The sequence below is a fragment of the Nerophis lumbriciformis genome, linkage group LG20 (genome assembly GCF_033978685.3).
Source record: "Nerophis lumbriciformis linkage group LG20, RoL_Nlum_v2.1, whole genome shotgun sequence".
In the NCBI taxonomy this organism is placed as follows: domain Eukaryota; kingdom Metazoa; phylum Chordata; class Actinopteri; order Syngnathiformes; family Syngnathidae; genus Nerophis; species Nerophis lumbriciformis.
Window position 1 is genome coordinate 40,002,377 of NC_084567.2, and position 12,624 is coordinate 40,015,000.

A 12,624-nucleotide genomic window follows, 5' to 3' on the forward strand; every position below is an offset into this window, starting at 1 on the left:
CTTGATTTGATTAAAAGTAATGAAACTGTACGAACTAAACTTAAAAAAAGCTTATTGACAGATGCAGGCATGACTATCGTATTTTTCGGAATATAAGAAGGTGCACCTAAAATCATTTAATTTTCTCAAAAATCGACAGTGCACCTTAAATACCGCTGCGCCTAATGTACGGAATAATTCTGGTTGTGCTTACCGACCTCGAAGTGTCTTAAGCGTGTAGCTAAATTGGCATAGCAATTTGAGCGTATCACTGCTAGTCTGCACCGTACTGACACATAAGGAGTCTAACGCCAGCCAAGAATGTTAAGATAATATCCAAGTGGCTGACATTTATCCATGACAATATGGAGAGGCTGCTGATGGTGTGTTTAACAGAGAAGCAGCTTGAAGGATAGACCATACAAGTCCGCTCTGCATGGTAAATACTGTACATTATTATTAAAACTCTTGTAGTTGTTTGTAGTACGTTAGACTTGTGTTGGATCAGCTGAGACCCCCGGTGGCTCCTTTCCTGGACCCTCTACCGTTTGCATAACAGCCTCATGTAGGAGTGGATGATGCTGTTATATACCTGCTGGTGGGAGGGGCACTGTGAGGATCATGTTCTTTGGTTTCTACAGTGCCTTTAACACCATCCAGCCAATTCTGATGAGTGACAAGTTGCTCAGGATGCGTGTCAGTTCATCCATTGTCATCCTGGATCACTGATTACTTGTCTGATAGTCCCCAGTTTGTGCGACTGGGGAGCTGCCTGTCGGATACTGTGGTCAGTGGTGGAGGTGCTCCTTTCCTGTTCACCTTGTACACCTCAGACTTCCAGTACAGTTCCAGGTCCTGCCACCTGCAGAAACACTCTGATGACTCTGCTGTGGTCGGGTGTAACGGAGAGGGACAGGAATCGGAGTACAGGACACTGATCGCTGACTTTGTGGAGTGGTCTCAGGCGAACCATCTGCTCCTTAACGTGGACAAGACCAAGGAGCTGGTCATCGACTTCAAGAAGAAAATGACCCCTGTGGAGCCCATCAACATCCAGGTCCGGGAGGTGGAAGTACAAGTACCCAGGAGTCCACATGAACAGCAGACTGGACTGGAAGGACAACAGCAAAGCTGTATACAAGAAGGGCATGAGCAGACTCTTTTTCCTGAGGAAGCTTAGGTCCTTTAATGTTTGCAGCAAGCTGTTGGAGATCTTCTATCAGTCTGTTGTGGCCAGTGCCCTGTACTTTGCAGTGGTTTGTTGGGGGAGCAGCACCAGCAAAAGGGACTTAAACCGGATTGACAAACTGATCCGGAAAGCCGGCCAAACTATCGGTACGCAGTTGGAGGCTTTTGTGTCAGTGAGGGACAGGAGAACAACTGGACTAACTGCTCGCCATTATGGACAATTAAGGGACATACTCCAACAGGCTCCTTTAGCTGCGTTCCCCCACTGCGCGATTCTAGAACTCCTTCATTCCGCACTTCATTCAGCTGTATAATCACTCGCCATACAGCAATGGATGATATCCGTCTATTACCTGACACCTTCTATGTTAGCTACCTACCTCTACCTACGGTATAGCTCGGTTGGTAGAGCGGCCGTGCCAGCAACTTGAGGGTTGCAGGTTCGATCCCCGCTTCCGCCATCCTAGTCACTGCCGTTGTGTCCTTGGGCAAGACACTTTACCCACCTGCTCCCAGTGCCACCCACACTGGTTTAAATGTAACTTAGATATTGGGTTTCACAGTGTAAAGCGCTTTGAGTCACTTGAGAAAAAAAGCGCTATATAAATGTAATTCACTTCACTTCGCTACCTCTCTTTGTTTATAATCTATATTTTCTGCTGGATCTATTCTTTATTTTATGCTGCCCTTTTTTTTTTGCTACAGCGGTTACATATACTGTAATATTGTACATGGTAATTGGGATTTGTTATACATTGTATATATTATATAAAAATATAATATAATAATATATCAGTATATATTATATACTGTACCGTATTTTCCGCACTATTAGCCGCACCTAAAAACCACAAATTTTCTCAAAAGCTGACAGTGCGCCTTATAACCCGGTGCGCTTTATATATGGATAAATATTAAGATTCATTTTCATAAAGTTTCGGTCTCGCAACTACGGTAAACAGCCGCCATCTTTTTTCCCCGTAGAAGAGGAAGTGCTTCTTCTTCTACGCAAGCAACCGCCAAGGTAAGCACCCGCCCCCATAGAAGAGGAAGCGCTTCTTCTTCTACTGTAAGCAACCACCCGCCCCCGTAGAAGAAGAAGAAGCGCGCGGATATTACGTTTCATTTCCTTTGTGTGTTTACATCTGTAAAGACCACAAAATGGCTCCTACTAAGCGACAGGTTTCCGGTTCATGAAAAGACGCAATCTCTCCATCCGCACACTGACTACTATTTCACAGCAACTGCCTAAAGACTTTCAAGAAAAGCTGGCTACTTTCCGTGCATATTGTAAAAACAAGATAGCTGTAAAAAAGATCCGGCCAGAGAACATTATCAACATGGACGAGGTTCCACTGACTTTTGATATTCCTGTGAACCGCACTGTGGATACAACGGGAGTACGTACGGTGAATATTCGCACCACAGGGAATGAGAAGTCATCCTTCACTGTGGTTCTAGCTTGCCATGCTAATGGCCAGAAACTTCCACCCATGGTGATATTCAAAAGGAAGACCTTGCCAAAAGAGACCTTTCCAGCTGGCATCATCATAAAAGGTAACTCGAAGGGATGGATGGATGAAGAAAAGATGAGCGAGTGGTTAAGGGAAGTTTACGCGAAGAGGCCGGGTGGCTTTTTTCACGCAGCTCCGTCCATGTTGATATACGACTCCATGCGCGCCCACATCACGCTGGTTTTAATATATTATTAAAGTTTGACTGACCTATCTGACTGTTTTTTTGACATTCCTTTAGCGCAGTTAGATGCGGCTTACAACACGGGGCGGCTTATAGGTGGACAAAGTTTTGAAATATGCCGTTCATTGAAGGCGCGGCTTATAACCCAGGGCGGCTTATGGTGCGGAAAATACGGTATATATAATATGTAAATATTACATATGTTATATTGCTACTATGGTACATTTTTAGTCTACTTTATACATTTAGTTTTTACCCTCTTGTGTGCCCTTGTGTGCATTATCCTTTCCCTCCTTTGTAACTGAGCTACTGTGTGGAACAATTTCCCTTGTGGATCAATAAAGTTTGTCTAAGTCTAAGTCTATATTGTATTGCTTTTTTCTAAGTAGTACTTATTAACTTAAAGTTTGGTATTCTTTCTAAGGAAAGAATAGGCTGGGGAAATGTGTTTAAGTGACAAAACAATCAGGTCTAAGCGTGGTAAACACAGCCAAGTGTGTTATTATCAGGACTCCTCTCGCAAAAAGCCGCTGCCTGACCAGGGCTCCGAAAATCTGCAGAGACACCTCCCACCCCCACCAAGGACTGTTTTCACTGCTGGACTCTAGAAAGAGGTTCCGCAGCCTCCGTAGCAGAACCTCCAGGTTCTGTAACAGCTTCTTCCCTCAGGCCGTAAGACTCTTGAACGCATCATAATAATCCCCTCAATTCCCCCCAAAATGGATTAACTCGCTGGAATATAAAGACAATATAACATACATCCATAAACGTGGATGCATATGAAAAAGTGCAATATATTTATCTGTACAGTAATCTATTTATTTATATCTGCACCTTATTGCTTTTTTATCCTGCACTACCATGAGCTAATGCAACGAAATTTCGTTCTTATCTGTACTGTAAAGTTCAAATTTGAATGACAATAAAAAGGAAGTCTAAGTCTAAGTCAAGTGTGACTGCACTCTAAGTCTGTGTGATCCCTGACTTTAGGCTGAAGTGTGTCAGCATGAAAATGGCCTGAATCCATGACAGAAAATACTTTATCAACTCAAATCATTTGCTACATCAAAATATGCATGTATTAATCAAGGGTTTGATCACAGGCAGCTGTCTTCCAGATCAGATATGAATGCAAAGAAACAATCTAGATGGTTTCATATACATTGTAGATGTGATGGAACATAATTAACCTCGGTTTGTGGCTCCGGGTTTTTCAGAGTCTTTCACAGGTTCCTGTCTCACCAGTGCAGGCTTACTGCTGTCCACGTGCCTCCGTTCCTGCAAACCCCCACAGATTGAATACAATTACTTGTGATATTTATGGATTACTTGACATAAAGATACTACAGGTCAGGTGGTGGAGAGATACTCAAAAATTAAATTAGTATTTGACAAAGTTCCTTTTCCAAAAATGACACATTTGAGTACGGTAACCGGACAAAGTAACAAGTGTGAATTTTTCGCCCTGAATTCAAAAATTAATCAAATATAGCCACATAGAATTTAGGTCAATAGCATGTTTTTTAAAAAAATCAACAAATAATATTAAAAAAAAATAATTTGTGCTGCGATTTCAAGTCCTCAGTCATAGTTGAAACAAACGATTATATGGAAAAAATAAATGAGTGATTTTACTTTTGGCCTTCCCATGGACTGCCATGGATCTGAATGATGCCACTTCCTGTGGACCAGTTAACTAGAAGAACATTACACATTATTTGTTAAGGTAACAGGAGTGAGTGAAAACCTGGGGACATCGACTTGAAGCTTAACTAAATTTTTTTTTTTTTTTTTGTGGGGACGGGCAATACATTAAAAATGGGACCCATTGCCCCCCTGCTTGGCACTCAGCATCAAGGGTTGGAATTGGGGGTAAATCACCAAAATGATTCCCGGGCGCAGCCACCGCTGCTGCCCACTGCTCCCCTCACCTCACAGGGGGTGATCAAGAGTGACGGGTCAAATGCAGAGAATCATTTTGCCACACCTAGTGTGTGTGTGACAATCATTGGCACTTTAAATTTAACTTTAACATTAATTTTTTTCCACTGTTGAAGTTAGTTTGAATTGATATTTGAAATTGTATTTGTTATCAAAATGCAGGCCACTGTAAAACACAAACAAAAACCTTTTACAGTTTATGTTAGTGTGCACTAATACATTTTATTTTCTGAGGACGCAAATGGCAAACAACCATTGAACATTACAACTTCTTAGTGGAGAAACATGCTCATACCATGTATAAGCTACCACATTATTAAAAAAGACTAGAGATGTCCGATAATATCGGGATGCCGATATTATCGGCCGATAAATGCTTTATCGGTATCGGTTTCAAAAAGTAAAATGTATGACTTTTTAAAACGCCGCTGTACGTCGTGGTGCCCGGACGTAGGGAGAAGTACAGAGCTCCAATAAAGCTTAAAGGCACTGCCTTTGCGTGTCGGTCGAATCACATAATACCTACGGCTTTTCACACACACAAGTGAATGCAATACATAGTTGGTCAACAGCCATACAGGTCACACTGAGGGTGGCCGTATAAACAACGTTAACACTGTTACAAATATGCGCCACACTGTGAACCCACACCAAACAAGAATGACAAACACATTTCAGGAGAACATCCGCACCGTAACACAACATAAACACAACAGAACAAATACCCAGAACCCCTTGCAGCACTAACTCTTCCGGGACGCTACAATACAGGTAAAAGCCAGTAAATTAGAATATTTTGAAAAACTTGATTTATTTCAGTAATTGCATTCAAAAGGTGTAACTTGTACATTATATTTATTCATTGCACACCGACTGATGCATTCAAATGTTTATTTCATTTAATTTTGATGATTTGAAGTGGCAACAAATGAAAATCCAAAATTCCGTGTGTCACAAAATTAGAATATTACTTAAGGCTAATACAAAAAAGGGATTTTTAGAAATGTTGGCCAACTGAAAAGTATGAAAATGAAAAATATGAGCATGTACAATACTCAATACTTGGTTGGAGCTCCTTTTGCCTCAATTACTGCGTTAATGCGGCGTGGCATGGAGTCGATGAGTTTCTGGCACTGCTCAGGTGTTATGAGAGCCCAGGTTGCTCTGATAGTGGCCTTCAACTCTTCTGCGTTTTTGGGTCTGACATTCTGCATCTTCCTTTTCACAATACCCCACAGATTTTCTATGGGGCTAAGGTCAGGGGAGTTGGCGGGCCAATTTAGAACAGAAATACCATGGTCCGTAAACCAGGCACGGGTAGATTTTGCGCTGTGTGCAGGCGCCAAGTCCTGTTGGAACTTGAAATCTCCATCTCCATAGAGCAGGTCAGTAGCAGGAAGCATGAAGTGCTCTAAAACTTGCTGGTAGACGGCTGCGTTGACCCTGGATCTCAGGAAACAGAGTGGACCGACACCAGCAGATGACATGGCACCCCAAACCATCACCCAACCATGCAAATTTTGCATTTCCTTTGGAAATCGAGGTCCCAGAGTCTGGAGGAAGACAGGAGAGGCACAGGATCCACGTTGCCTGAAGTCTAGTGTAAAGTTTCCACCATCAGTGATGGTTTGGGGTGCCATGTCATCTGCTGGTATCGGTCCACTCGGTTTCCTGAGATCCAGGGTCAACGCAGCCGTCTACCAGCAAGTTTTAGAGCACTTCATGCTTCCTGCTGCTGACCTGCTCTATGGAGATGGAGATTTCAAGTTCCAACAGGACTTGGCGCCTGCACACGGCGCAAAATCTACCCGTGCCTGGTTTACGGACCATGGTATTTCTGTTCTAAATTGGCCCGCCAACTCCCCTGACCTTAGCCCCATAGAAAATCTGTGGGGTATTGTGAAAAGGAAGATGCAGAATGCCAGACCCAAAAACGCAGAAGAGTTGAAGGCCACTATCAGAGCAACCTGGGCTCTCATAACACCTGAGCAGTGCCAGAAACTCATCGACTCCATGCCACGCCGCATTAACGCAGTAATTGAGGCAAAAGGAGCTCCAACCAAGTATTGAGTTTTGTACATGCTCATATTTTTCATTTTCATACTTTTCAGTTGGCCAACATTTCTAAAAATCCCTTTTTTGTATTAGCCTTAAGTAATATTCAAATTTTGTGACACGGAATTTTGGATTTTCATTTGTTGCCACTTCAAATCATCAAAATTAAATGAAATAAACATTTGAATGCATCAGTCTGTGTGCAATGAATAAATATAATGTACAAGTTACACCTTTTGAACTTGTACATTGGCAATTGCAATTACTGAAATAAATCAAGTTTTTCAAAATATTCTAATTTACTGGCTTTTACCTGTATAAGCTACCACATTATTAAAAAAGACTAGAGATGTCCGATAATATCGGGCTGCCGATATTATCGGCCGATAAATGCTTTATCGGTATCGGTTTCAAAAAGTAAAATTTATGACTTTTTAAAACGCCGCTGTACGTAGTGGTACCCGGACGTAGGGAGAAGTACAGAGCTCCAATAAACCTTAAAGGCATTGCCTTTGCGTGCCGGTTCAATCACATAATACCTACGGCTTTTCACACACACACGTGTATAAACAACTTTAACACTGTTAGAAATATGTGCCACACTGTGAACCCACACCAAACAAGAATGACAAACACATTTCGGGAGAACATCCGCACCGTAACACAACATAAACACAACAGAACAAATACCCAGAACCCCTTGCTTCACTAACTCTTCCGGGACGCTACAATATACACCCCCCGCTACCCCGCTAACCCCCGCTACCCCGCTAACCCCCCCCCACCCCAACCCAACCTCCTCATGCTCTCTCAGGGAGAGCATGTCCCAAATTCCAAGCTGCTGTTTTGAGGCATGTTAAAAAAAATAATGCACTTTGTGACTTCAATAATAAATATGGCAGTGCCATGTTGGCATTTTTTTCCATAACTTGAGTTGATTTATTTTGCAAAACCCTGTTACATTGTTTAATGCATCCAGCGGGGCATCACAACAATTAGCATAATAATGTGTTCATTCCACGACTGTATATATTGGTATCGGTTGATATCGGAATCGGTAATTAAGAGTTGGACAATATCGGAATATCGGCAAAAAAGCCATTATCGGACATCTCTAAAAAAAGACAATAAAATGTATTCTGTAAAAATGAAAAAGAAGCATCAATTTTAAAAGTCAGTTTGAAAATACTTGTATTTTAAACAGCTTACTTTTCTAGGTGGACTGGATTGGACGGTGTTGGCCGGTAAGGAGACGATAGGAAAGTCATCCGGCAGTGTGGGGGGTGGTGATGAGGTGGCTGGCGTACTCGACGCAGGTGTTCCTTTCCCTCCTTGTCAAATGTAACATAAAAACAGCACGTGAGTCAAAAAAAAAAAAAAAAAAAGATAATTTTAGCATTACGTGTTGGAAATGAACGCACCCGAAGTACTATGAAAGCGGCTGGGAAGGTGAGTTGCACTGTGAGAGAGCTCGAAGTTGGGTGACATGCCTCTGGATGAAGGGGGCGAAGCCATTCCACACAAGGACGAGGGGCTCCACAGTGGGTCCTTACCCCCAGAGGAGGAGTTAAGTTCACCGGTGGAGTTCTGTTGAAGGAAAGCAAAACTTGTAATTTATATTCTGAAGTAGGACACACTTTTATTATTTTGTAGTGTGAAATGTTAGCAAAGGCTTTATCAAGTGAAATTACTCAAACAGGTGCTTGAAAAAACACTAGCTTATTTATTATTAACTGTCTGGAATAGACTTATGAACTAAGTCTTTAAGTTGAAGTTGTGTGGTAATTGTTTTTTTGTGCAAATCTAATCCTATTGGCCACAATAATTGAGTTAAGATTATGACGCAGTAAATTGAGTGATGCGGACACGTTTGTTATTGGATACTTTCCAATAGGCATATGTCTTGAAGACTTTGTATCTGTAAGTAATATGCAATTATAATACTTGACACTTGTTTGTATTGAAATATGTCTAGATCAGGGGTGCTCACACTTTTTCTGCAGGCGAGCTACTTTTCAATTGATCAAGTCGTGGGGATCTACCTCATTCATATATATAATTTATATTTACTTATTTATGAAATATATGTTTTTGTTAAGTTAAAGGTGTTTAATGATAATGCAAGCATGTTTAACACATATAGTTAATAAATTAAAGGTGTTTAATGATAATGCAATCATGTTTAACACATAGTTAATATTGTTAATAAATTAAAGGTGTTTAATGACAATACAAGAATGTTTAATACATATAGTTAATATTGTTAATAAATTAAAGGTGTTTAATGATAATACAAGCATGTTTAACACATATAGTTAATATTGTTAACAAGTTAAAGGTGTTTAATGATAATACAAGCATGTTTAACACAGTTAATATTGTTAACAAGTTAAAGGTGTTTAATGATAATACAAGCATGTTTAACACATATAGTTAATATTGTTAACAAGTTAAAGGTGTTTAATGATAATACAAGCATGTTTAACACATATAGTTAATATTGTTAATAAGTTAAAGGTGTTTAAAGATAATACAAGCATGTTTAACACATATAGTTAATATTGTTAACAAGTTAAAGGTGTTTAATGATAATACAAGCATGTTTAACACATATAGTTAATATTGTTAATAAGTTAAAGGTGTTTAAAGATAATACAAGCATGTTTAACACATATAGATTCCTTTCTTTCATGAAGACAAGAATATAAGTTGGTGTATTACCTGATTGTGATGACTTGCATTGATAGGAATCAGACAGTGGTGCTAAAAACGTCCGCATTTTCGAATGGAGGAGAAAAAAAAGTCTTCCTTTCTGTCCAATACCACATGAAAGTGGTTGGTTTTTGGCATCTTATTTGTCCAGCTTCCGTACTCCTTTGTATACACTTTACAAGAAATACATTGTCGGCAAACTCCGTAGCTTGCTAGCTTGTGCACGCCAGCTTTCTGAGACTCGTTTTGTTAGCGCAACTGTGCAACTGTGCAACTGTGCAGTCGGTCTTTGGAGTTTTGACGACGGGTACGGCGCCAGTCTGTTGAAATAAAGTGTTTCTCACCTTCCAGTCGGTAATTTTAATGAGCTGGCAGCAGCCAGCGTCATCTCAGAAGACCCTCGAGTGCCGTGAATGTCAATCAAGTGACGAAAGTGACGTCATAGTGAAGATTTATGATCGCTCATTTTTAGGACTATTTTTTTAATGCCTGGCTGGTGATCGACTGACACACCCTCCGAGATCGACCGGTAGCTTGCGATCGACGTAATGAGCACCCCTGGTCTAGATGCAGTATTGTTTAGACGGCAATATCATTCAACAAAAGACACATACTATTTATGTCTAGCTTGTGTGCTTTCTAGCTGTTTTTTAGCGGCTAGCTCCTATTAGCCTATAGCGGAGGTGTCAAAGTCGTTTTCACTGAGGGCCACATCGCAGTTATGTTTGGCCCCAAAGGGTCGCTTCTAACAGTGAATACTATCATTACACATTTTTTTTATGCATTTTATAAGTAGATTTTTTTTTTATCTAAAAAAATATGGTAAGTTGCAATACTTTCACCTACGGTAAATGGAAAACAGTACTGATGTTTTTATGGTAAAAAAAAAAAAAAGGCAGCTGAGTTGCCAGAATTTTACTGTAAAATGTGCATTTGTTTTTTTATTGTAAATTAAAAAAAATAATTCAATTTTACAGTAACATTTTGGCACCTGAGCTGCCAGTTTTTTGGTGTGTTTTTTACCGCAAATCAACAAGTGTAGATTTTTCGGTGTATTACTGTAAATTCCAAAACAACACCACAGTTTATTACAGTAAAAAAAGTACTGTTTTTGTCATTTAGAGAAAAATGCTGTAAAAACCACAGTAAATTTCACAATTTGACCATGAAATCTATTGCTAGTTTGACATTGCACAATTTAAAGGATAACTTGCTTCGAAATCATTGTTGTTGGTATTTATTTCTAATAAAAAAATGGTTTCAATGTTTGATAATATATTTTTGCATAATTAGACAATATTTAAGATAACATAATTTGCTATTACATGGAATACATATATTTTTTTTCTCCCAAAATAGAAAAAGAATACATTTAGTAAAAAAAGTTACAGTACTTTATTGATACATATTATTTCCAGGCTTTCGAGGGCCAAATACCCCGGGCCTTGAGTTTGACACCTGTGGTTTATAACCGACCACGGTAAACATTTGTAAATGACTTAACTAAAATATAAGAAAAGACCAACATTGTTTGCTAATTGGAGGATATTTAGATGGCTGTCAAGTTCTGAACACGTAAATGCGTTGCAGGACTGGTTGTATCTGAGCACTTATATAGATTTTAGGTGCAAGCCGATATAATCCGATACTTATTTTATATCCGATATCAATATCAGATCTGGACACTCCAAATTATTAATATATGTCATTGTTTATGATCCATCAAATAAAAAAAACACATCCCTTACTCATTTAATTGTTTATTTTTTGGACCTAACAAAACTGATCATCAGCTTTTGCATTTACAGGTAAAAGCCAGTAAATTAGAATATTTTGAAAAACTTGATTTATTTCAGTAATTGCATTCAAAAGGTGTAACTTGTACATTATATTTATTCATTGCACACAGACTGATGCATTCAAATGTTTATTTCATTTAATTTTGATGATTTGAAGTGGCAACAAATGAAAATCCAAAATTCCGTGTGTCACAAAATTAGAATATTACTTAAGGCTAATACAAAAAAGGGATTTTTAGAAATGTTGGCCAACTGAAAAGTATGAAAATGAAAAATATGAGCATGTACAATACTCAATACTTGGTTGGAGCTCCTTTTGCCTCAATTACTGTGTTAATGCGGCGTGGCATGGAGTCGATGAGTTTCTGGCACTGCTCAGGTGTTATGAGAGCCCAGGTTGCTCTGATAGTGGCCTTCAACTCTTCTGCGTTTTTGGGTCTGGCATTCTGCATCTTCCTTTTCACAATACCCCACAGATTTTCTATGGGGATAAGGTCAGGGGAGTTGGCGGGCCAATTTAGAACAGAAATACCATGGTCCGTAAACCAGGCACGGGTAGATTTTGCGCTGTGTGCAGGCGCCAAGTCCTGTTGGAACTTGAAATCTCCATCTCCATAGAGCAGGTCAGCAGCAGGAAGCATGAAGTGCTCTAAAACTTGCTGGTAGACGGCTGCGTTGACCCTGGATCTCAGGAAACAGAGTGGACCGACACCAGCAGATGACATGGCACCCCAAACCATCACTGATGGTGGAAACTTTACACTAGACTTCAGGCAACGTGGATCCTGTGCCTCTCCTGTCTTCCTCCAGACTCTGGGACCTCGATTTCCAAAGGAAATGCAAAATTTGCTTTCGTCAGAAAACATGACTTTGGACCACTCAGCAGCAGTCCAGCTCTTTTTTTCCTTAGCCCAGGTGAGACGCTTTTCGCGCTGTTTCTTGGTCAACAGTGGCTTGACACGAGGTATGCGGCAGTTGAAACCCATGTCTTTCAAGCGTCTCTTGGTGGTGGATCTTGAAGCACTGACTCCAGCAGCTGTCCACTCCTTCTGAATCTCCCCCACATTTTTGAATGGGTTTTTTTTCACAATCTTGACCAGGGCGCGGTGATCCCTGTCGCTTGTACACTTTTTCTGACCACAGTTTTTCCTTCCCTTTGCCTCTCCATTAATGTGTTTGGACACAGAGCTCTGAGAACAGCCAGCCTCTTCAGCAATAACCCTTTGTGTCTTTCCCTCCTTGTGCAATGTGT

At 40.2% G+C, this 12,624-nt stretch overlaps 1 protein-coding gene across 1 annotated transcript in view; it reads right to left on the reverse strand.

The window, feature by feature from the left end:
* Positions 1 to 12,624, reverse strand: part of tsc1b (TSC complex subunit 1b) — an 82,839-nt gene that overhangs the window by 31,555 nt on the left and 38,660 nt on the right. The window contains exons 10-12 of the mRNA XM_072915360.1: positions 8,283 to 8,448; positions 8,071 to 8,192; positions 4,056 to 4,143 (exon numbers count right to left, since the gene is read on the reverse strand). Of these exons, the coding sequence (XP_072771461.1) occupies positions 4,056 to 4,143; positions 8,071 to 8,192; positions 8,283 to 8,448 (376 nt within the window). The remainder of the gene's footprint in view (positions 1 to 4,055; positions 4,144 to 8,070; positions 8,193 to 8,282; positions 8,449 to 12,624) is intronic.